This window comes from Salvelinus namaycush, chromosome 15, assembly GCF_016432855.1.
Source record: "Salvelinus namaycush isolate Seneca chromosome 15, SaNama_1.0, whole genome shotgun sequence".
Taxonomy (NCBI): Eukaryota; Metazoa; Chordata; class Actinopteri; order Salmoniformes; family Salmonidae; genus Salvelinus; species Salvelinus namaycush.
In genome coordinates this window covers 33491629-33515050 of record NC_052321.1, presented here as the reverse complement: position 1 = coordinate 33515050, position 23422 = coordinate 33491629, and the positions used below count along the sequence as shown (strand labels likewise).

Here is a 23422-nt window from a genome sequence, read left to right as displayed (position 1 = left end):
ACCCGGAAGCCACCCGCACCAATGTGTCGGAGGAAACACCGTGCACCTGGCGACCTGGTTAGCGTGTACTGCGCCCGGCCCGCCACAGGAGTCGCTAGAGGGCGATGAGACAAGGATATCCCTACCGGCCAAACCCTCCCTAACCCGGACGACGCTAGGCCAATTGTGCGTCGCCTCACGGACCTCCCGGTCGCGGCAGGCTGCGACAGAGCCTGGGCGCGAACCCAGAGTCTCTGGTGGCACAGCAGAGACTAGCCCTAGACCACTGCGCCACTCCTAGACCTAGACCACTAGCCCTAGACCACTGCGCCACCCGGGAGGCCCCAACCATTGATGGTTACAGAGAACTATGTGAACGATGGACAGTGCACTCACTTTAATGATATTCATAAATTGCATATTGAATACTTAGCTACTAATTTCTGACCGATATGTTGTCTTAAGTTATTTAACCGAAGCAGGTTATGCTTATAGTACAGTCGTGGCCAAAAGTTGAGAATGACACATATTTATTTTCAAAGTCTGCTGCCTCAGTGTCTTTAGATATTGTTTGTCAGATGTTACTATGGAATACTGAAGTATAATTACAAGCATTTCATAAGTGTCGAAGGCTTTTATTGACAATTACATGAAGTTGATGCAAAGAGTCAATATTTGCGGTGTTGACCCTTCTTTTTCAAGACCTCTGCAATCCGCCCTGGCATGCTGTCAATTAACTTCTGGGCCGCATCCTGACTGATGGCAGCCCATTCTTGCATAATCAATGATCCCTGATGCCGCAGCTGAATCAACTTTAGGAGATGGTCCTGGCGCTTGCTGGACTTTCTTGGGCGCCCTGAAGCCTTCTTCACAACAATTGAACCGCTCTCCTTGAAGTTCTTGATGATCTGATAAATGGTTGATTTAGGTGCCATCTTACTGGCAGCAATATCCTTGCCTGTGAAGACCTTTTTGTGCAAGGCAATGATGATGGCATGTGTTTCCTTGCAGGTAACTGTGGTTGACAGAGGAAGAACAATGATTCCAAGCACCACCCTCCTTTTGAAGCTTCCAGTCTGTTATTCAAACTCAATCAGCATGACAGAGTGATCTCCAGCCTTGTCCTCGTTAACACTAACACCTGTGTTAACGAGAGTATCACTGACATGATGTCAGCTGTTTTTTTTGTGGCAGGGCTGAAATGCAGTGGAAATGTTTTTGGGGGATTCAGTCATTTGCATGGCAAAGAGGGACTTTGCAATTAATTGCAATTCATCTGATCACTCTTCATAACATTCTGGAGTATATGCAAATTGCCATCATACAAACTGAGGCAGCAGACTTTGTGAAAATTAATATTTGTGTCATTCTCAAAACTTTTGGCCACGACTGTACATTGTGCTAAAATGGTCTCTACTGGCGCAGCGGTCTAAGGCACTGCATCTCAGTACTAGAGGTGTCCCTACAGACCCTGGTTCGAACACGGGCTGTATCACAACCGGCCATGATCGGGAGTACAATAGGGCGGCACACAATTGGTCCAGCGTCGTCTGGGTTAGGGGGAGGGTTTGGCTAGGGTAGATTGCAGTGTAGATTGCTTAAGTGTTACTTTTTTTGCCTGTAAGAGATGGTACCCGTGCTGGTGGGCAGCCAGTGAATGAAAGCTGTAGTACAGAGTTCCAGAATGTCAAAGCAATGCACTACATAGACCCAGAATGAGAGAACTCCTTTATGCTCAGAGGCTTGCTTATTCTGTGGATCTAGAATGGGAAGTCCAATTTTTCTGGTGCTAGGGTCCTGGTCATTTATTTTCAGTTGGAAGAAGGTTCCGCATTTGCAAGCCGCACATAACACGCGGGACCAGAGCTTATTTTTTTTATGCTGGGAAAGAATGAAGAAAAGCACAGCGTTAATGTAAACCAATCCATTCGACTCTTAGCACGCATACTCTTTATATTATTAAATTATTGGTAGTCTTATTATTTGGACTTGATTTGTATTATTTATTATCTTCAGTTGATCTGTTGAACACATCCTCACAATTTTTCTAATTTAACTCTAAATCTTTTGTCAAAATGTTTTTTGAAAGTGTGATTTATATCAGATAAACACAAAATATGACCACCTCCACTTTTCTCATTTTGACCTGCAAACACGTGTTGATGGATCCTCTTCATTTAATCTGGCAAAGGCCTCTGCATCTCAACCTGTATTACTAGATTGACGACAACCTCAGAGGACCATATCCGTTTCCTAATCAGTGTTGCTGATCAATGTTGCACTTTCTATGAAGGAGGAGCCGCAACAGGCTGTCATTAACAATAAATATAACTTAACATCAGGTGTATTGTAACAGAATACTCTCCATGAGTTATTTCAATATACTGTACTAACAGATTTATGTACAATTACCCAACTTTAATGTTTCATTTTACTGCATTTATTAATGTTTCTATTTAATATTTCAATTGAGTTGTTTCCTTAAATCGGATTCGGTTTTGTTGCCATCCTAGCTTTGTGCGAGTGTACAGTATTCAGACCACTTCACATCCGATTGTCACAACCTTATTTTTGTGTACTACATGCAGTAACCTAATATACCCTGCAACTCATTACAAATTCTCCCATTTAAATATAATAAATACAATTGCCTATGTCTCTGTAGGTTCAACGTTACACGAACAGATTTTGATACTTACTGAGAATCGTTTTTCTCGCGCTCTCTCACTAGGCGGCGGTCATGCACATTGACATTCCTCAGGACACTGAGCGTTTTGTCCTGAGGCTTATTCACTACGATAATTCTGTTGCAAAACGTTTTTCTAACGGAAGCAAACGGGGGACCTAACTCAATTTGTCCAATGGAAACTCGTTTTCGTTAAACGTTTTCCGTTTGGAGTAAACGATTTATGTTGCAAAACAACCGACGTAATGAATACACCCCTGGTGTAGTAGGAGGCTAGAAAAACAACGTGTAAATCACACTAGACGGAGTCCACGTCAACTTATCTGAAGAAGTGTGGTCGGTTACTTAATGAGGGGAAAGAAAACAACATATACTTTGTTTATCATCACGGACAGGAATTTACTGGTATTTCGGTCTTGGTGAATTGTATCAGCGCGCCTGGGTGAATTGTTCCCTATAAATCTCAAAGTTGTGACTTTCTTGTGCGGAAACCTACTTTGGAGCCACTGCCCGAAGGGACATGTAGCTCAGGGCTTCGACTGTTCAAAACTTCGGAATTCGTATATCTGTGAAAAGAGGCTCAAACTGTGAACCAGATGTTGAAAAGATGACCATTTATCTTTGGATCATACTCTTCTTGGCACAAAGTAGTAGAGCAATCCATGGTAAGTTTGAATAATTATCCATTGACTGCACGACTACTTCTCAGGAATTTCTAATTAGGTTATACTTTAATTAGTCTGAACTCCGTTTAGCGTATGTTTGTCAACAACGATCGATGTTGTTTCAGGGGTTGATAGTCCAAAACAAGGGAACAGGTCCACCGCTTAGGTGTTCTGCACACAATTGTGTGCTAGTGTAGGGTTTTCTCTCTCCAAAAGTTACAGTATGACTTGTAACAACGTTTTTTAATAGGGCATAATAACAAGGGAAGAGTCTGATCATAGCCAGGGAGGGGCACACATTTCTAACTAAGATTAGGTCATTTGCTTATTCCCCATCCAGACCTGGGTCCAAAACATTCGGACAAATACTCAAGTATTTGAGATGTTTAATTGATTTTCGGCTTTGCTGTTTTGGGACTATTACATTGGCTCCAAATATTTAAAAGGGCTATTTTTACATAGGCCAAGCAGGAATCATCAACTAGATTCAGTCGCGGTGTCGATTTGTTTTCTGGAGTGGATGGTCGACATAATTACAAATAATTTGTAGACTGCAAAAAGCCCAAACAGATATGTTTGACTAAAACATAATCATTTCAAACCTTGCTTACATGTGTATAAGATCACGTGTCTATCTATGAGTGGGAATACTTGGTAACAGATTACTTAAATTAAAATCACTTGGAGCTGATTTCCTGGTGTTTTTAGTCTTATGTCCCCCCCAATTGTTTAAAAAAAAATGTGTATATATATTATTTTTTTTTAACTTGGGGGGGCAAATTAAACCACCCGGGGGCCAAATGCGGGCCGCCAGTTGGGGAGCCCTGGCCTACAGTATGCATTTGACCCAAGTATTTTCCATAGGCCTATCTAGGCTATTTGACCTAAGTCTTTCCCCACCCCCCTTTCTTTTAAATGTACAGAAGGCAGATATGTTATCCTAAAGTAAATAAAGGCCCAGGTTTAGATATTAGTTGGCAGGGGTCTTTACCTCAACATTATTGTGTTTTGATGTATTTCTAAAGCATTTTAAGACTTTTTCTGGTAGATGTTTTCCAAGATCCCCTTTTCCATCTGCTTGACAAAAAAAATCTAAGCCTTTGCTTTACAAGACCCCAAAAGTTATTCAATTTGTGTCCCACAAATGGCACACGTGCAGGACTTTTATTTTGACATGAGGTAAGCAGAGAGGAAGTTGGTCTACAGCAGACCCATGTTTGGAAAGTCTGTTTAATAATATGATCAGTCCACTGATTTTACTACCATATTGCTTTAAGAAACATTGCCTTCTGCCTTGTAATTCCGTTTCCAAAAAACCACATATCTGTAAGATACTTTATAATTTCTCTCACTGAGGAGGAGGGAGGATAATGAAAGTTCACAGAAGTAACAAGTAAAGTTAGATCTACCAACAGTGAAGAGGCGATTGCGGGATACTGGCCTTCTAGGCAGAGTTGCAAAGAAAAATACATATCTCAGACTGGCCAATAAAAAGAAAAGATTAAGATGGGCAAAATAACACAGAAGGCCAGCATCTGCCTAGAAGGCCAGCATCCCGGAGTCGCCTCTTCACTGTTGATGTTAAGACTGGTGTTTTGTGGGTACTATTTAATGAAGCTGCCAGTTGAGTACTTGTGAGGCGTCTGTTTCTCAAACTAGACACTCTAATGTACTTGTCCTCTTGCTCAGTTGTGCACTGGGGCCTCCCACTCCTCTTTCTATTCTGGTTAGAGCCAGTTTGCACTGTTCTGTGAAGGGAGTAGTACACAGCGTTGTACGAGATCTTCAGTTTTTCTTGGCAATTTCTGACATGGAATAGCCTTAATTTCTCAGAACAAGAATAGACTGACGAGTTTCAGAAGAAAGGTCTTTGTTTCTAGCCATTTTGAGCCTGTAATCGAACCCACAAATGCTGATGCTCCAGATACTCAACTAGCCTAAAGAAGGACCGTTTTATTGCTGCTTTAAACAGAACAACAGTTTTCAGCTGTGCTAACATAATTGCAAAAGGGTTTTCTAATGATCAATTAGCCTTTTAAAATGATAAACTTGTGCGGCTCTCCTTTTTTAAGTGTTTCACACCGCTAGCCACCACCTCGCCTAAATAGGTGTGTGTTTCTTTCGCCTCAACTTGGATTAGCTAACACAACGTGCCATTGGAACACAGGAGTGATGGTTGCTGATAATGGGCCTCTGTACGCCTATGTAGATATTCCATAAAAAGTCAGCCGTTTCCAGCTACAATAGTCATTAACAACATTAACAATGTCTACACTGTATTTCTGATCAATTTGGTGTTATTTTAATGGACAGAAAATTAGCTTTTCTTTCAAAAACCAGGACTTTTTATAAGTGACCCCAAACTTTTGAACAGTGGTGTACATGTTTTTGCTGTTTGTTCTTTTGTTATAGAGCCGTAAAGATTTGAGAAGTGGTTTATCTCCATTTTGGATAGGTAGCTTTTGTGTTGTTCAGTGTGTGCCAATTTCCCCAGAAGTGGTTCGATTCTTCAATTACACTGAGCTGATTTATTTAATTATTTTTCTTTTTTCTCAGTGGTGGAAAAAGTACCCAATTGTCCTACTTGAGTAAAAGTAAAGATGCCTTAATAGAAAATGATCAAGTAAAAGTGAGTCACCCAATAATATACTACTTGAGTATAAGTCTCAAAGTATTTGGTTTTAAATATACTTAAGTATATTTCAGCAATTACATTTACTTTTGATACTTAAGTATTAAAAGTAAAAGTATACATTTCAAATTCCTTATTAAGCAAACCAGACGGCACCATTTTATTTTTTTATTTTTATCTATGGCTAGCCAGGGGCACTCTCCGACACTCACATCATTTACAAACAAAGCATGTGTTTAGTGAGTCCGCCAGATCATAGGCAGTAGTGATGACCAGGGTTGTTCTCTTGATAAGTGTGTGAATTAGACAATCCCCGGTAGGCCGTCATTGTAAATAAGAATTTGTTCTTAACTGTCTTGCCTAGTTAAATAAAGGTTACATTTGAACTTTTTTTAAATTCAAAATGTATCAAGTACTTTTGGGTGTCAGGGAAAATGTATGGAGTAAAAAGTACATCATTTTCTTTAGGAATGTAGTGAAGTAAAAGTAGTCAAAACTATAAATAATACAGATACCCCAAAATATGACTTAAGTAGTACTTTCAAGTATTTTTTACTTAAATATTTTATATATAATATTTAAGAGTTTTTGGAAAATGGTCACATAAAAAAAGAGATTTTACAGAAATTCTGTGACCAAACTTTTACATCTGCAAAGTTCTTCCAGTAAATGTGGTTTTGTAAAATGTTCAGTTGTGTGGTTTCTTAAACTTTTAAATCAATGGTTTTTGTTTGGCATACATTTTAAGTGAAAAGTCAGTCGCAGCAATTGTTACCGTGTAATTGCCCTTTACCATTTTGTAGGCTACCTTTTCAGGGGTATCCAGCTAGCTTTCCTGTAACGCTCACTACTGCTTGTGTGTTGGAATCTAGCCTCAGATCCCATCCATTATCTTTTCTTCCACATCACGCCATTTTGAAGTAGTGAAGGACCCCTAGTGAAGAAGAAACACCCACAATGAACTTAGGCTAGTAATCAGTGACTCATTGAACTCTGGTATGTCCTGACCTTTGACTTCTAGGACTCCTGTTCACCAAGAACCCCACCAACCTCACAGTAACCCAGGGCAACATGGCTCGCCTGGGTTGTTGCATCGAGGGCCTGAGTGAGCCGGAGATCGTGTGGATGAAGGACGGGGAGAAGCTGTACAGCACGGACCAGATGTACATCCCCATCGAGCAACACCACTGGGAGACCTTCCACAGGTCAGCGCTTTGGTTCAGTCTCCTACTTTATTGTGAGAACATAATGTTGGACTTTTATCTTGTTATCTGTCACTCTGGCTCTTGTGGGAAGAGCAAGGATTGGTGAGTAATGCTTCAGTTTAGATTTCTAATCATTGTTTAGGCAGGTAAGACGGGTACAGATAGTTCTACCAGATGGAGTAGAGTACCTAAGAACAGAGAGAAATTGGATTTCACACTGCTGATATCAGTGTATTTTACCAGAAATCATTTGGAGGCTGTTTTTGCAAAGCATCATCATTATCGCAAGCAAACTAACCTTTACTTGGAGTGTTGCAAAGCACTGAGCTCACCATCACCAGATCAGCTTCTCAGGAGATTAGTAGCTATCCAGTTAGTTGAAAAGTCAGAGAAAGTGCTTCTAAGTTTAATCATAAAGCTGGTCAAATAACATTAATTGTAGCTTAAAGCATAGTTTTTTTTTATTCCTTCAAAAGTCTTTGCTCTTGTGTGAATTCAATAACGTTGTCAGTCTGCCTTAAATACTGGATTTAAGGAAGATTGACCACGTTACTGAATTTACACGAGCAGACTTTATCTGACTCAAATCAAATTGTATTAGTCACATGCGCCGAATACAACAGGACCTTACAGTGAAATGCTTACTGACAAGCCCCTAATCAACAATGCATTTAAAAAAAAAATACGGATAAGAAATAAAAGTAACAAATCATTAAAGAGCAGCAGTACAATAACAAGTGAGGCTATATACAGGGGGTACCGGTACAGAGTCAATGTGCAGGGGCACCGGTTAATTGAGTTAATATGTACATGTAGGTAGAGTTATTAAAGTGACTATGCATAGATGATAACAACAGAGAGTAGCAGCGGTGTTAAAGGGGGGGGGGGGGGGGGCAATGCAAATAGTCAAATGGGTAGCCATTTGATTAGGTGTTCAGGAGTCTTATGGCTTGGGGGTAGAAGCTGTTTAGAAGCCTCTTGGACCTAGACTTGGCACTCCGGTACCGCTTGCCATGCAGCAGCGGAAACAGTCTATGACTAGGGTGGCTGGAGTCTTTGACATATTTTTGGGGCCTTCCTCTGACACCACCTGGTATAGAGGTCCTGGATGGCAGGAAGCTTTGCCCCAGTGATGTACTGGGCCGTCCGCACTACCCTCTGTAGTGCCTTGCGGTCGAAGGCCGAGCAGTTGCCGTACCAGGCAGTGATGCAGCCAGTTAGGATGCTCTCAATGGTGCAGCTGTAGAACCTTTTGAGGATCTGAAGACCTGTTGGTTCCATTTTTCTGGGCTCTGTTGTTTACTTAACAAATAAGGAACACTCAAAATGTCTCCTATGTCAAAACCTGCATGTGCAGCTAAAATAACAAGTTATTCTTAACACAAGGTTTCTGAGAACCTGTCTCAGCAGTATGCAAATCTGCCCTTGTTTCAGAGAAAAACAGACGCTGTCTCTCTCTGTCTCGCTATCACCCTCCGTCCCTTTTCTCACCTTTTCTCACAGATGCGGGGCTACGGGTTTTGGCAGAGAGCTAGACATAGACAGAGGCCTCAATATTCAGCTATACAGTGAGCATAAGTACAATGGCACATAAGCAAATTAATAACAACATAATCAATGGTGGGGGTCTTTAGAAGACCCCCAAAATCAACTTTAACCCTTCAGACCCATGCCATATCTTTTCAGTCTCCTGAGGGGGAATAGGTTTGTCGTGCCCTCTTCACGACTGTCTTGGTGTGCATGGACCATGTTAGTTTGTTGGTGATGTGGACGCCAAGGAACTTGAAGCTCTCAATCTGCTCCACTGCAGCCCCGTCGATGAGAATGGGGGCGTGCTCGGTCCTCTTTTTCCTGTAGTCCACAATCATCTCCTTTGTCTTGATCACATTGAGGGAGAGGTTGTTGTCCTTGCACCACATGGCCAGGTCTCTGTCCTCCTCCCTATAGGCTGTCTCGTCGTTGTCGGTGATCAGGCCTACCACTGTTGTGTCATCGGCAAGTTTAATGATGGTGTTGGAGTCGTGCCTGGCCGTGCCGTCATGAGTGAACAGGGAGTACAAGAGGGGACAGAGCACGCATCCCTGAGGGGCCCCTGTGATTTGAGGATCAGCGTGGCGGATGTGTTGTTACCTACTTGTACCACCAAGAGGCTCAACATCAGACCTGAGTTTAAATACTATTTTAAATCTTTCAAAATACTTAGTGTTTGCTTTAGCCTGCCTGGAATGCCATGTAGGTGGGTTTTGCACTTCTGGGGATTTCTATTGGTTCAAATTGCAATGGGTAAGCTTAATCAAGTGAATTATTACAGAGTTTAACGCAGGTCTGCTAAATATGGCAGAATGGAACTTACAGGATTTCAGCAGGTGTTGTGTGGAGGTTTAATAATCGGCTTGGGGAGGCTTTATCCCTGTCAGAAAGAGAAAAAACCTGTAAATAGCATGGCTGGAGTGGAGACAGCAAGGGGTCTAACCTTACCGTAAACCAGAGCCCGAAGAGGGGATTGTAATGGAGTCAGCTGCATGTGTCTGTGAGTTACGTAAAGCTCGAGGCAGACTGCTGGACCTGCTGGTAAAGTGAACTTGCATCGCCATTGGTAGCCGTTTGTGTTCATCTCATGCACTGAAGCTCGAAGGTCTTCAGTTTGAACTCTCTAAAGTCTGATTTCCCCCCCCCCCCCCCCCCCCTGTTTCCTGCTCATTACACAGACACGAATGTCCTAGATACCAGGGACATTCACCGTATGCTGTGTCTAGTCTAAAGAACTAGAATGACGTGATAGAAATGTAGAATGATTTCTATCTCATATTTCTATGGTCTAGTGACTAGTCCTTCATTGGTTGGAGTGGTGATGATTGGTGTCAGAAGTGGGCAGGGTTGGGGAGGAACAGATTACAAAAAAAACGGTAACTGTAGTCCGTTACATTACCATCAAAAATATTGTAATCCAATTAAAGATACTTTTGAAAAACGAGATGAAAAAATATTTGACGCTTCTGTTTTCTCAATGACATTCAAATCAGCATTGAAAAAAGGCGCAAATTTAAATTTGTTCCACCTGAGCGAGTCTGACCACAAGTCAGAGACCACTATGGTGACACACCAAATGTGTTTGATGGATCGTGGGAAAAGAGCAGGAATAGGCTTTTGTAGGCTACAGTCCAAGCGCTGTCTGCCAATGGTGCGACTGCTGTCGGCATCCAAAGATTATACAACTTGAATAAAAGCTTGGAAGTAAGGCCGACAGCAGGGGTGTAGTCTTCCGGCGATACAGATATCACTTATTATTGACATCTACATAGCGCATTGATGTGAATCACACTGCTGCTCTCTCATTTAGCTATTTGCGCCTTATGGATTGTGGTTGTGGTGGATGGCTGTTCACAAATCTAAATGTGTATTTGAACCCAATAATGGTTGAATTCAAGGAGTTTAAACTGCCTATCAATCATCATTTTTTATCCAGTGGACAGCCAGTGACATGCGCTGATGCAACAGCTGCATAGTGCGGATCCCAGCCTATGGAATAAAAGTGGGGCTTTTATTGCTCAACAAATTCACGCTGATCATTTATTTTTATTTTTATACATAGGCCTAATGGACACATGCTCAAACTCGCACACTTTAGATAGACTTAAATGGCAATCTGTAGTTGCTACATCCATTTTTGGATTTATAAATTATATATCCTTTGATTCTTGAAGAATATAACCTATAAATGCCTCATGAGCTTAGTTCAACTGTCACACTCCGTGAGAACCCAAAATATAAACTTGTTTTACTCCAATGTTTGGAAACATTGTAAATGTAAACAAACACTGTATAGCCTCATAACATGGTTAAAACAGTCCTTGCATCCATAGCTCTGTCTATTAATCTGAGAGTGGTTACATTTCTCCAGGCCCATCCCTCAGCTTTTTACCAAAACAGAGGCGGGGCGTCCGTTTTGTTATGGTTTCCTCTGTGAATTTGCCCTTTAAACAGCTGCATATTATCAAGATATTATAGTGTCACCAACAAAAAGGTAAACAATAGGCCTATAGCAAATACAAATAGCACTTTTCAAAGCATGCCATTCCAGGTAGCATTTATTTTTTAAAGCCCAATCAGTCCTCCATGACAACAAAATCATAAACAACAGAGTAGGGCTGGCTAAACGGTCCTTAGTTTGGGGTTATGCTCAGGTAAAACAATTTGGCTAATCTATACTTCCATATTTCCAAATCCTATTCTTGAAGATCAAGGGGTATAACATTTATTGGAATGACTGGAATTCTGATAGAATTTGTTTTTTAATGTAAAGATATCATTTAATTGTATTATTATATGTAGTAGAAAGCGATGGGTTAGAAGAAGCCTACATAACCAACCCATAAAGTAAAATTGAATATCCATATATGGCCAGCTATGTAAACTTTAACATTGAACAACATATATTGCAGGATAAATCAATCTGTAACATACATTTTTGTCTTCTAATGCCTCTTAAGGGGAAAGTAATCTAAAAGTAACTGAATGTAATTAGATTACATTGCTGATTACAATTGGACAGGTAACTGTACTGAATTACATTTAGAAAGTAATGTACCAAACCTATGAGTGAATATGACCTGTCAATGCTCACAATGATTTCCTGAGTGACTCCTAACACAAATGCACAGTGTACTCCTGTCCCAAGCTAGTTCATTGATCCAATTAGTTAGTGTCCTACTCCATCTCTCAACATATCCTCAAGGGGTTATTTATCTTTGTTTTATTGTCCTTTTTCTTCTCCTACCCAATTATGTGATGGGCTTTTACCTAAATGTTGCCTAATGGGTCTCGCCTCCTCTGTCATTTTGAAATGTGCATTATTTAGCATTTCATGTAAAGTACTTGGGGAATCACTGAGTGTCTGTCTGGGTGGTTTCAGTGTGAAGTCTGTCCAGCAGCAGGATGCAGGGAAGTACTGGTGTGAGGTAGAGTTCCATGGCTTGACCATCTCCTCTGAGCCCGCCTGGATAACAGTTGAGGGTAAATCAATCAATACATTTAGCCCTCTGTCTGTATGCCTGTGTCTTGGTAAATCCATTTGAATTCACACATTTTTTTGACAACATCCCTTTTGATTTAAACAAAACTTTGCGTACATGTTTGCCTATGGAAGAAGTGGTCAGAAAGTGACTTTTTGGACCTGAACGACGAACAATTCAGGAGATAAAGATGCTCAAAGTTGAGACCTTTTTCATACCATGAGACATCCAAGTCTTCATCGCTGGAAAACATAAACGGTTGAATTTGATATCATTTAAAAGCTTCAAGCAGGGTTGTGAAACTATTTTATGACTTCTTTAAGTTTGTTTTACCTTACAGTTATTAGTAAAAATTCAGATTTTAGTTATTTTTCTTCATATTTGCATATGTTGTAGCTTGGACTAGAGGTCGACCGATTAATCGGAATAGCCGATTAATTAGGGCCGATTTTCAAGTTTTCATAATCGGAAATCGGTAATTTTGGATGCTGTTTTTTATTTTTTATTTTATTTTTTTACACCTTTATTTAATCTTTATTTAACTAGGCAAGTCAGTTAAGAACACATTCTTATTTTCAATGATGGCCTAGGAACGGTGGGTTAACTGCCTTGTTCAGGGGCAGAACGACATATTTTTACCTTGTCAGCTCAGGGATTCAATCTTGCAACCTTACGGTTAACTAGTCCAACGCTCTAACCACCTGCCTCACGAGGAGCCCGCCTGTTACGCGAATGCAGTAAGAAGCCAAGGTAAGTTGCTAGCTAGCATTAAACTTATCTTATAAAAAACAATCAATCATAATCACTAGTTATAACTACACATGGTTGATGATATTACTAGTTTATCTAGCGTGTCCTGCGTTGCATATAATCGATGCGGTGCGCATTCGCGAAAAAGGACTGTCGTTGCTCCAACGTGTACCTAACCATAAACATCAATGCCTTTCTTAAAATCAATACACAGAAGTATATATTTTTAAACCTGCATCTTTAGCTAAAAGAAATCCAGGTTAGCAGGCAATATTAACCAGGTGAAATTGTCACTTCTCTTGCGTTCATTGCACGCAGAGTCAGGGTATATGCAACAGTTTGGGCCGCCTGGCTCATTGCGAACTAATTTGCCAGAATTTTACGTAATTATGACATAACATTGAAGGTTGTGCAATGTAACAGGAATATTTAGACTGATGGATGCCACCCGTTAGATGAAATACGGAACGGTTCCGTATTTCACTGAAAGAATAAATGTTTTGTTTGAGATGATAGTTTCCGGATTCGACCATATTAATGACCTAAGGCTCGTATTTTGTTGTGTTATTATGTTATAATTAAGTCTATGATTTGATAGAGAAGTCTGACTGAGCGATGGTGGGCACCAGCAGGCTCGTAAGCATTCATTCAAACAGCACTTTTGTGCGTTTTGCCAGCAGCTCTGCTGTTTATGACTTCAAGCCTATCAACTCCCGAGATTAGGCTGGTGTAACCGATGTGAAATGGCTAGCTAGTTAGCGGGGTGCGCGCTAATAGCATTTCAAACGTCACTCGCTCTGAGACTTGGTGTAGTTGTTCCCCTTGCTCTGCATGGGTAATGTTGCTTCGAGGTTGGCTGTTGTCGATGTGTTCCCGGTTTGAGCTCAGGTAGCTTTCATATGTTCTCATGTTCTGAGCAAGTAACTTAAACGTTAGCTTTCTTACATGGCACATATTGCACTTTTACTTTCTTCTCCGACACGTTGTTTTTGCATTATTTAAACCAAATTCAACATGTTTCATTATTTATTTGAGGCTAAATTGATTTTATTGATGTATTATATTAAGTTAAAATAAGTGTTCATTCAGTATTGTTGTAATTGTCATTATTACAAATACATTTTAAAAATAGGCCGATTAATCGGTATCGGCTTTTTTTGGTCCTCCAATTATCGGTATCGGAGTTGAAAAATCATAATCGGTCGACCTCTAGCTTGGACCCTACTTTACATCTGAGGTTTTTGTGTTGTGCCCACCATCGGTTGAGACACAACAAGTTCTTGAATACAGGGTGGGTGACATTTTAATCCTAGAAATAGGTCCATTCTACGAATTCTATCCCTGCAATTTATCTGGTACACCATTGTAACTTTTTAGATTACTACCTCAAAGATGGCCGCTGGTCCACCCACCGTCTGTCAACTTAAATGGTCACGTGTATTCGATCTATATTTCAATGGGTTTCCTATGGAGGGTTGACAGTATAATTTAAAACAACAGATATTCAAATCAATATTCTCTGATGTGCGGACCTCCAACCGTCTATGTGGTACCATTTTGAAAGTTGACATTTAAATGTACTAAAACGGGATTAGAATGTATCAGCCAAAACATGACAACAACCCTGTATTCGACCGATGGCGGGCACAACACAACTGTTTTGGCATTCCGGTCCAGAATGTCACTTTCGGAGCACTTCTACAATGGGCAAATATGTATGGAAGGCTTCGCTCAAATCAAAAGGGCTGCTGTCAAAAAGTAATTGAATTCAAATGGATTTACCCCTCTCTCTGTTCCCATCCATCTCCAGGTGTCCCCAACTTTATACTTGAGCCCCAAGATGTAGCCACATTCCCTGGGGTGCCCTTTAACCTGACGTGTGCTGCTGTGGGCCCCCCGGACCCTGTGGAGGTGCTCTGGTGGCTGGGGGGAGTACAGAAGGGTGATGCCACCTCCTCGCCATCTGTACTCCATGTTAACGGTAACTCTCTACCGGGCTGTTTCTCATTAGTCTTTACTCAGTCTCTTTCCTCAAATCTGTGCACCCTGTCTCCTCGCCTTCTTCTCAAAACACATTGGAGGAGAAGATCTGAGATGCCTCCCCTCAGAAACTCAAATCAAATTTTATCGGTCACATACACATGGTTAGCAGATGTTATTGCGAGTGTAGCGAAATCCTTATTCCTCTAGATCCGACAGTGCAGCAGTATCTAACAGGTAATATCTAACAATTCCACAACAAAATCTAATGCACACAATCTAGTAAAGGAATGGGATGGGAATGTATAAAATATATGGATGAGCAGTGACAGAGCGGCTAAGATACAATAGATAGTAAAGAATAGTGAAGGATACAGTGTATATACAGTTGAAGACGGAAGTTTACATACACCTTTTCACAATTCCTGACATTTAATCCAAGTAAAATTACCTGTCTTAGGTCAGTTAGGATCACCACTTTATTTTAAGAATGTGATATATCAGAATAATAGCAGAGCGAATTATTTCAGCTTTTATTTCTTTCATCACATTCCCAGTGGGTCAGAAGTTTACATACACTCAAATAGTATTTGGTAGCATTGCCTTTAAATTGTTTAACTTGGGTCAAACATTTTGGGTTGCCTTCCACAAGCTTCCCACAATAAGTTGGGTGAATTTTGGCCTATTCCTCCTGACAGAGCTGGTGTAACTGAGTCAGGTTTGTAGGCCTCCTTGCTCGCACATGTTTTTTCAGTTCTGCCCACAAATCTTCTATTGGATTGAGGTCAGTGCTTTGTGATGGCCACTCCAATACCTTGACTTTGTTGTCCTTAAGCCATTTTGCCCTAACTTTGGAAGTATGCTTGGGGTCATTGTCCATTTGGAAGACCCATTTGCAACTAAGCTTTAACTTCCTGACTGATGTCTTGAGATGCTGCTTCAATATATCCACATCATGATGCCATCTATTTTGTGAAGTGCACCAGTCCCTCCTGCAGCAAAGAACCCCCACAACATGATGCTGCCACCCCCGTGCTTCACGGTTGGGATGGTGTTCTTCGGCTTGCAAGCCTCCCCCTTTTCCCTCCAAACATAACGATGGTCATTATGGCCAAACAGTTCTATTTTTGTTTCATTAGGCCAGAGCACATTTCTCCGACAAGTACGATGTTTGTCCCCATGTGCAGTTGCAAACCGTAATCTGGCTTTTTTATGGCGGTTTTGGAGCAGTGGCTTCTTCCTTGCTGAGTGGCCTTTCAGGTTATGTCGATATAGGACTCGTTTTACTGTGGATATAGATACCTTTGTACCTGTTTCCTCCAGCATCTTCACAAGGTCCTTGACTGTTGTTCTGGGATTGATTTGCACTTTTCACACCAAAGTCCGTTCATCTCTAGGAGACAGAATGCATCTCCTTCCTGAGCTGTATGACGGCTGCATGGTCCCATGGTGTTTATACTTGCGTACTATTGTTTGTACAGATGAACGTGGTTCCTTCAGGCATTTGGAAATTGCTCCCAAGGATGAACCATACTTGTGGAGGTCTACAATTTATTTCCTGAGGTCTTGGCTGATTTCTTTTGATTTTCCCATGATGTCAAGCAAAGAGGCACTGAGTTTGAAGGTAGGCCTTGAAATACATCCACAGGTACACCTCCAATTGACTCAAATGATGTCAATTAGCCTATCAGAAGCTTCTAAAGCCATGATATCATTTTCTGGAATTTTCCAAGCTGTTTAAAGGCACAGTCAACTTAGTGTATGTGAACATCTGACCCACTGGAATTGTGATACAGTGAAATAATCTGTAAACAATTGTTGGAAAAATTACTTGTGTCATGTACAAAGTAGATGTCTTAACTGACTTGCCAAAACTATAGTTTGTTAACAAGAAATTTGTGGAGTGGTTGAAAAACTAGTTTTAATGACTAGTGTATGTAAACTTCTGATTTCAACTGTACATATGAGATGAGTAATGCAAGATATGTAAACATTCTTAAAGTGACTAGTGTTCCATTTATTAAAGTGGCTAATGATATCAAGTCTACAGGTAGGCAGCCACCTCTCTGTGCACGTGATGACTGTTTGCACCTGTAGAAGTTAGTGAAGGTTTTTGGTGACAAGCCACCTTTTTTCAGCCTCCTGAGGTTCAAGAGGCGCTGTTGCGCCTTCACCACACTGTCTGTGTGCGTGAACCATTTCAGTTTGTCGGTGAGATGTACAACAAGGAACTTAAAACGTTCTACCTTCTCCACTGCTGTCCCGTTTCTGTGGATAGGGGGGGTACTCCCTATGCTGTTTCCTGAAGTCCACGATCATCTCTTTTGTTTTGCTGACATTGAGTGAGAGGCTATTTTCCTGACACCACACTCCGAGGACCCAAGAGTCTCGTCGTTGTTGGTAATCAAGCCTACTACTGTCATCTGCAAACTTGATGATTGAGTTGGAGGCGTGCATGGGCACGCAGTCGTGGGTGAACAGGGAGTACAGGAGAGGGCCGAGAACACACCCTTGTGGGGCCCCAGTGTTGAGGATTAGCAGAGTGGAGATGTTGTTTCCTACCTTCACCACCTGGGGGCGGACTGTCGAACTCCAGTGCATTTTGTGACAATGACAGATGATTTCAGGAACTGATGAAAGACGATTGAGAAATAGCCTCTTGATTTAACAAGCCAGAAAATGACATATGAATCATAAGAATGTCAGATCAGACTGTTACTGCTGTTAGTTCAATAAGGTGGCCTGCCATCCGTCTGTTGTAAAAGCAACTCAGACATTAGTCATACATTGCAAGGAAGGGATCATGGTTTTATGGCTTTCAAGCTGCTCTTAGAGATTTGTGCGTAAGTTGGAAATAGAACAGTTTTAATGGTAGAACGAAGCCAAAGGTTATTCTCAGTGGGTGGAACGCTACTGAAGGGCTTTCTTGCTCTTTCCTCTGAGGGTTTACACTCCGATGTTATGTCTATGCAATGCTGATGTCTACCAGTAAATACACTGCTTTTTTTTCTATGGGCACAGCACTGTATGACGTGTGTTCTTGTTGGCTATAGATAAGGAAACCTGTAATGATTCCCCTTATCAGAAAGAACAAATGTTATGACTTGAGAGTGGAAATGCGCTGTAATTGGTTGGGAACGCGTACACGTGTAAATATTTGATACGTGTAGACGCCAGCCAGTCAACAAGAGTGGATTGACTGGATTGTTCATTAGAAGTCTGATTCATTCCCTTCTCGTGACATGTAAGCCTTTCGCCTTAGTGGCTCTCCTCCTTCATTTCCTGCTTATGTTTAGCTGGTTTAGTTAAATAGGACAGAGGAACTGGCCCATAGGGCTCTGGTCAAAAGTAGTGCACTAAATCGGGAAGAGGGTGCCATTTGGGATGGATACAAAGACTTTGCTGCTGAGTTATAACTCTGAGTCAGGAATGAAGTAGCCAGATACTCCACTTAACAGGTGCTGATGTTTTCCAATCTGGCGACCAGAGACTGATGTTTCCTTGGAATGTGAGAGTAACCAGATCTGTTTCAGTCCAGCTGATGGTTCCCTGTTATGACCCTGGCATGTTTTTCTGTGGATGTGTAACCAGGTAGTGGCCCTTAATGCCTGGTATTGTTCAGTGTACTGTACAATACACACACACACGCACGTTTGTTTTACTAACAATTCAATTCAAAACTCTATTTCCCTTACCCTTAACCTACCCTTAACCCAAATTGTAACCCTAAACCTAACCCCTAAGCCTAAAATAGCATTTTCCTTATGGGGACCGGTCCCCACTTATCCAAATTTTCCTTGTTTTACTATCCTTGTGAGGACTTCTGGTCCCCGCAGTAAAACGCGCACACACACACACAACACATGCCTTCCTGTAACTGTATTTGTCATGAAGGATTAGCTCAAGGAAAGTGATTTCATGGACTAATACAAGGCTTAACAAGTCAGTCTAGGTTAGGAGTTATTCCTTGTGCAGTCCTTGTGTTTCCGTGCTGTAGTTTCAGTAGCTGGTTTGTGCAAATTGGTGGTTTCGAAAACCCTTAGATCCTTATCCAAGTTAGGCATGAATAAAATACAGGTTTTTCAGTGCAAAAGATGTGGCAATTTCACCATCTGTTGCCACTGAGGTTGTGGAAATACAGATGATGCATTCATTCCAGTGTTTACTTTATGGTCTGCACCAGAAGGAAGGTACAAACGCTCACAGGACTTCATATATATATTAGTACTCCACTGTGGTATGAATTTCATACTGTTCCCAGTGTGAAAATTACTCATTTACATGGGAGGAACAAACTGTTGGTCAGGCATAGTAGCAGGGGACAGGGGACCTTTTTAAAGGGCTCTGGTTTGCGTACCTCACTTAACATGTCTCCCACCTCTGTTCCCTTTCCCTGTAGGTGTGAACAACAGCATCAAGTTCTACTGCGAAGCCAAGAATGCCAGAGGTATCTCAGTATCGCGAACAGGCACTGTGCACATTAAAGGTGACTAATTCATGAATAATCAGTGCTGTCATGAGTGTGACTAAGGCATTTGTTTTTCAAATTGAATATGCTGCCTGATGAAGACCGGTTAGTCAATGCACATTGCAGTACGCTGCTGTTACTTAGCTATTCTTGTCTGCCCCTCGTGCAGCTCCTGTGCAGAGTTGGATGTTAGTAAATCTAAAACTTCGTCTTTTTCTTTGACTGCAGTCCTCCCAGCAGCTCCTAAAGGTGTGCAGGTGGTCCACATGGTGGAGAACAATGTCACGCTGGCCTGGAGCCCTGGCTTCACCGGACACTCTGACCTGTCGGCCTGCACCATCCAGGTAAAGATGTGTATTATATTCTATTCTAATACTCCAGTCCCACAGATAAAAATGAACCAAACCGGCACAACTGAGATGGCTGGCCAGTGCTGTGGATTTGGCTAAATTCCTTAATCAAATAACCCTGTGACTGAATTCTTATGTGTGGATGTTTAATGAAGCAGTCATGGAATATGCAAGCAAGCTGACACGCTCAGTCAGCAGTTAAATATATGTACAGATTTTTAAGGGATGTGGTTGTTGAAAGTCGTCTGTCAATGCAATTTAGGATGGGAGTGACAACCATCAACATTGAGATTCATGCCTTGGATCAATGCTTCGTCAAGACTGAGATAATGAAAATAATTAATTTTTGGGGGGGGGGGCAGCGCCTTGAGTATTATTATTTTTCGTTCTTTGAATGAAAGAATTTGCCGACGAAAACACGAGAATTTCACCTCAAAAGATAGATGACATATCATGCATTTTTTTCACATGCTCTCACATTTGTACTTGAACTTAACCCTTATGGAATGTTTTCCTTCCGTCAAACCTCTTGCAGATGTCTAAGAACTCTGGGAGGAAGGTGGAACTTCTGGACCAGCGTGTGAAGGTTCCACCATTCCAACAGATCCTCAGTGGGCTGAGCTGCTACTCCAACTACAGTGTTAGAGTGTGCTGTGACAATGAGGTTGGGACCTCTCTATTCTCTGGCTGGCTGGACTTTCAGACACCAGAAGCAGGTGGGCATCCAGTCAATAGAATACATAATGACATATCAGCTCTTTTGTTCATCAACTGTTTTACGTCATTGGATGCGCCCCAAATCTCACCCTATTCCCTATGCATTGCACTATTTATGCCCCGGTCAAAAGTATTCACTACATAGGGAATAGGGTGCCATTTGGTATACACGCATTGTCAACCAACCACTTCACCAGCTGGACATCGAAAGCACATGATGATTCATGCAACAATATGGCGAGTGGCAACCTTATCACAATGGGAATATAACGTGGTGCTTTGTGTTTGCTGGCCCTCTGTGCCTCACAGCCGACATTTCAAAGTTGTTACGCTGTCAAAGTACGAGAACATGAACTAAATCCTTTAACTTTTATATAAGATGCAGTCTAATTTGATAGGTTTTAAATAAGAGTTTAGGATGTGGTCATGGGAGGGAGTCTGATGAGGGGAGCAGTGCAGTTGAGGTTTCTGGGGGTGATCTTGTGTGTATACTGGCAGTGCTGGACACAGGCCAGTTGATTCCAGTACTGTTGGTACAATGAACCATTGTGCATGCCCTCAATCCAAATCAATGTGTTGCAGTGCTAAACTAAGGCCTGTTACCTCAGTGTCCCCACACGCTGGTCAGGGATACCACTACAGGGGGACCATAGGCTCTCACTCTTAGAGATCAACCAATTTTTTGTGAGTGCGGTTAGGTCAAAGACACTGATTGATTAGTGATTTCCCTCTCCCTGCAAATCTCTCCTGAGTTTTAGAGCAGATGGTGTTTTAAATAATTAACTGCTTAATGGCAGTAGCACAAGTTTACAATGAATGCATTGACATACAGTACCAGTCAAAAGTTTGGACACCCATACTCATTCAAGGGTTTTTCTTTATTTATACTATTGTCTACATTGTAGAATAATAGTGAAGACATCAAAACTATGAAATAACATATATGGAATCATGTAGTAAACAAAAAAAGTGTTAAACAAATCAAAATATATTTTAGGTTCTTCAAAGTAGCCACACTTTGCCTTGATGACAGCTTTGCACACACTTGGCATTCTCTCAACCAGCTTCACCTGGAATGCTTTTACAACAGTCTTGAAGGAGTTCCCACATATGCAGAGCACTTGTTGGCTGCTTTTCCTTCACTATGCGGTCCAACTCATCCCAAACCATCTCATTTGGGTTGAGGTCGGGTGATTGTGGAGGCCAGATCATCTGATGCAGAACTCTCCTACTTGGTCAAATAGTCCTTACACAGCCTGGAGGTGTGTTGGGTCATTGTCCTGTTGAAAAACAAATGATAGTCCCACTAAGCGCAAACCTGGTGGGATGGTGTATTGCTGCAGAATGCTGTGGTAGCCATGCTGGTTAAGTGTGCCTTAAATTCTAAATAAATCACAGACCGTGTCACCAGCAAAGCACCCCCACACCATCACACCACCTCCTCCATGCTTCACGGCGGGAACCACACATGCGAGATCATCTGTTCACCAACTATGCGTCTTACAAAGACACGGCAGTTGGGACTAAAAATCTCACATTTGGACTCATGAGACCAAAGGACAGATTTCCACCAGTCTATTGTCCATTGCTCGTGTTTCTTGGCCCAATAAGTCTCTTCAAATTGGTGTCCTTTATTAGTGGTTTCTTTGCAGCAATTCAACCATGAAGGCCTGATTCACGGTCTCCTCTGAACAGTTGATGTTGAGATGTGTCTGTTACATTAACTCTGAAGCATTTATTTGAGCTGCAATCTGAAGTGCAGTTAACTCTAATGAACTTATCCTCTGCAGTAGAGGTAACTCTGGGTCTTCCTTTCCTGTGGCGGTCCTCATGAGAGCCAGTTTCATTATAGCGCTTGATGGTTTTTGCGATGCACTTGAAGAAACTTTCAAAGTTCTTAATTTTACACATTGACTGACTTTCATGTCTTAAAGTAATGATGGACTGTTGTTTCTCTTTGCTTATTTGAGCTGTTCTTGCCATAATATGGACTTGGTCTTTTACCAAATAGGGCTATCTTCTGTATACCACCCCTACCTTGTCACAACACAACTGATTGGCACAAATGCATAAAGAAGGAAAGAAATTCCCCAAATTAACTTTTAACAAAGCACACCTGTTCATTGAAATGCATTCCAGGTGACTTCCTCGTGAAGCTGGTTGAGAGAATGCAAAGCTGTCTTCAAGGCAAAGGGTGGCTACTTTGAAGAATCTCAAATCTAAAATATATTTTGACTTCTTTAACACTTTTTTGGTTACTACATGATTCCATATGTGTTATTTCATAGTTTTTATGTCTTCACTATTATTCTACAATGTAGAAAATAGTAAAAATAAAGAAAAACCCTTGAATGAGTACCGGTAGGTGTGTCCAAACTTTTGACTGGTACTGTATATCAAAACTACCTTTTTATAATGTTCTTTATGATCAAATGTAAGGTGTTAAATGTAAGGCTTTTCATTGACACTGTGTCCCTGTGTGTTATTACTCCCCAGTGCCCTCTGCTGCCCCCCGGAACCTGACATTTGACCTAACAGAGCAGCAGCTGTCCATGAACTGGGCGACCTTGGAGGACGATGAGCTGCAGGGGAAACTGATGGCCTACAAAGTCCAGTGGAACCTGGGAGGAGAAGGACAGGTAGGATACAGCCTCATACAACTGTATGTACACACTGGAGAGACAGTCTCATACACCTGTACACGCTGGAGAAATCTACCACACGCCGGAGAAGGTAGCTGGTTAAACGTGGTCTGCGGTTGTGAGGCCAGTTGGACGTACTGCCAAATTCTCTAAAACGACGTTGGAGTCGACTTATGGTCGAGAAACAAACATTCAATTCTCTGGCAACAGCTCTGGTGGATATTCCTGCAGTCAGTATGCCAATTGCACGCTCCCTCAACTTGAGACATCTGTGGCATTGGGTTGTGTGACAATGCTGCACCTTTTGGAATGGTCTTTTATTGTCCCCATCACAAG

The 23422-nt window shown here is 41.5% G+C and overlaps 1 protein-coding gene across 1 annotated transcript in view; it reads left to right on the top strand.

The window, feature by feature from the left end:
* Nucleotides 1-2934: 2934 nt before the first annotated feature.
* tyro3 (TYRO3 protein tyrosine kinase) overlaps nucleotides 2935-23422 on the top strand; it is a 29272-nt gene continuing 8784 nt past the window's right edge. The window contains exons 1-8 of the mRNA XM_039009802.1: nucleotides 2935-3330; nucleotides 6984-7167; nucleotides 12080-12180; nucleotides 14740-14910; nucleotides 19309-19395; nucleotides 19606-19721; nucleotides 20263-20443; nucleotides 22941-23083. Of these exons, the coding sequence (XP_038865730.1) occupies nucleotides 3273-3330; nucleotides 6984-7167; nucleotides 12080-12180; nucleotides 14740-14910; nucleotides 19309-19395; nucleotides 19606-19721; nucleotides 20263-20443; nucleotides 22941-23083 (1041 nt within the window). The 5' untranslated portion in view covers nucleotides 2935-3272. The remainder of the gene's footprint in view (nucleotides 3331-6983; nucleotides 7168-12079; nucleotides 12181-14739; nucleotides 14911-19308; nucleotides 19396-19605; nucleotides 19722-20262; nucleotides 20444-22940; nucleotides 23084-23422) is intronic.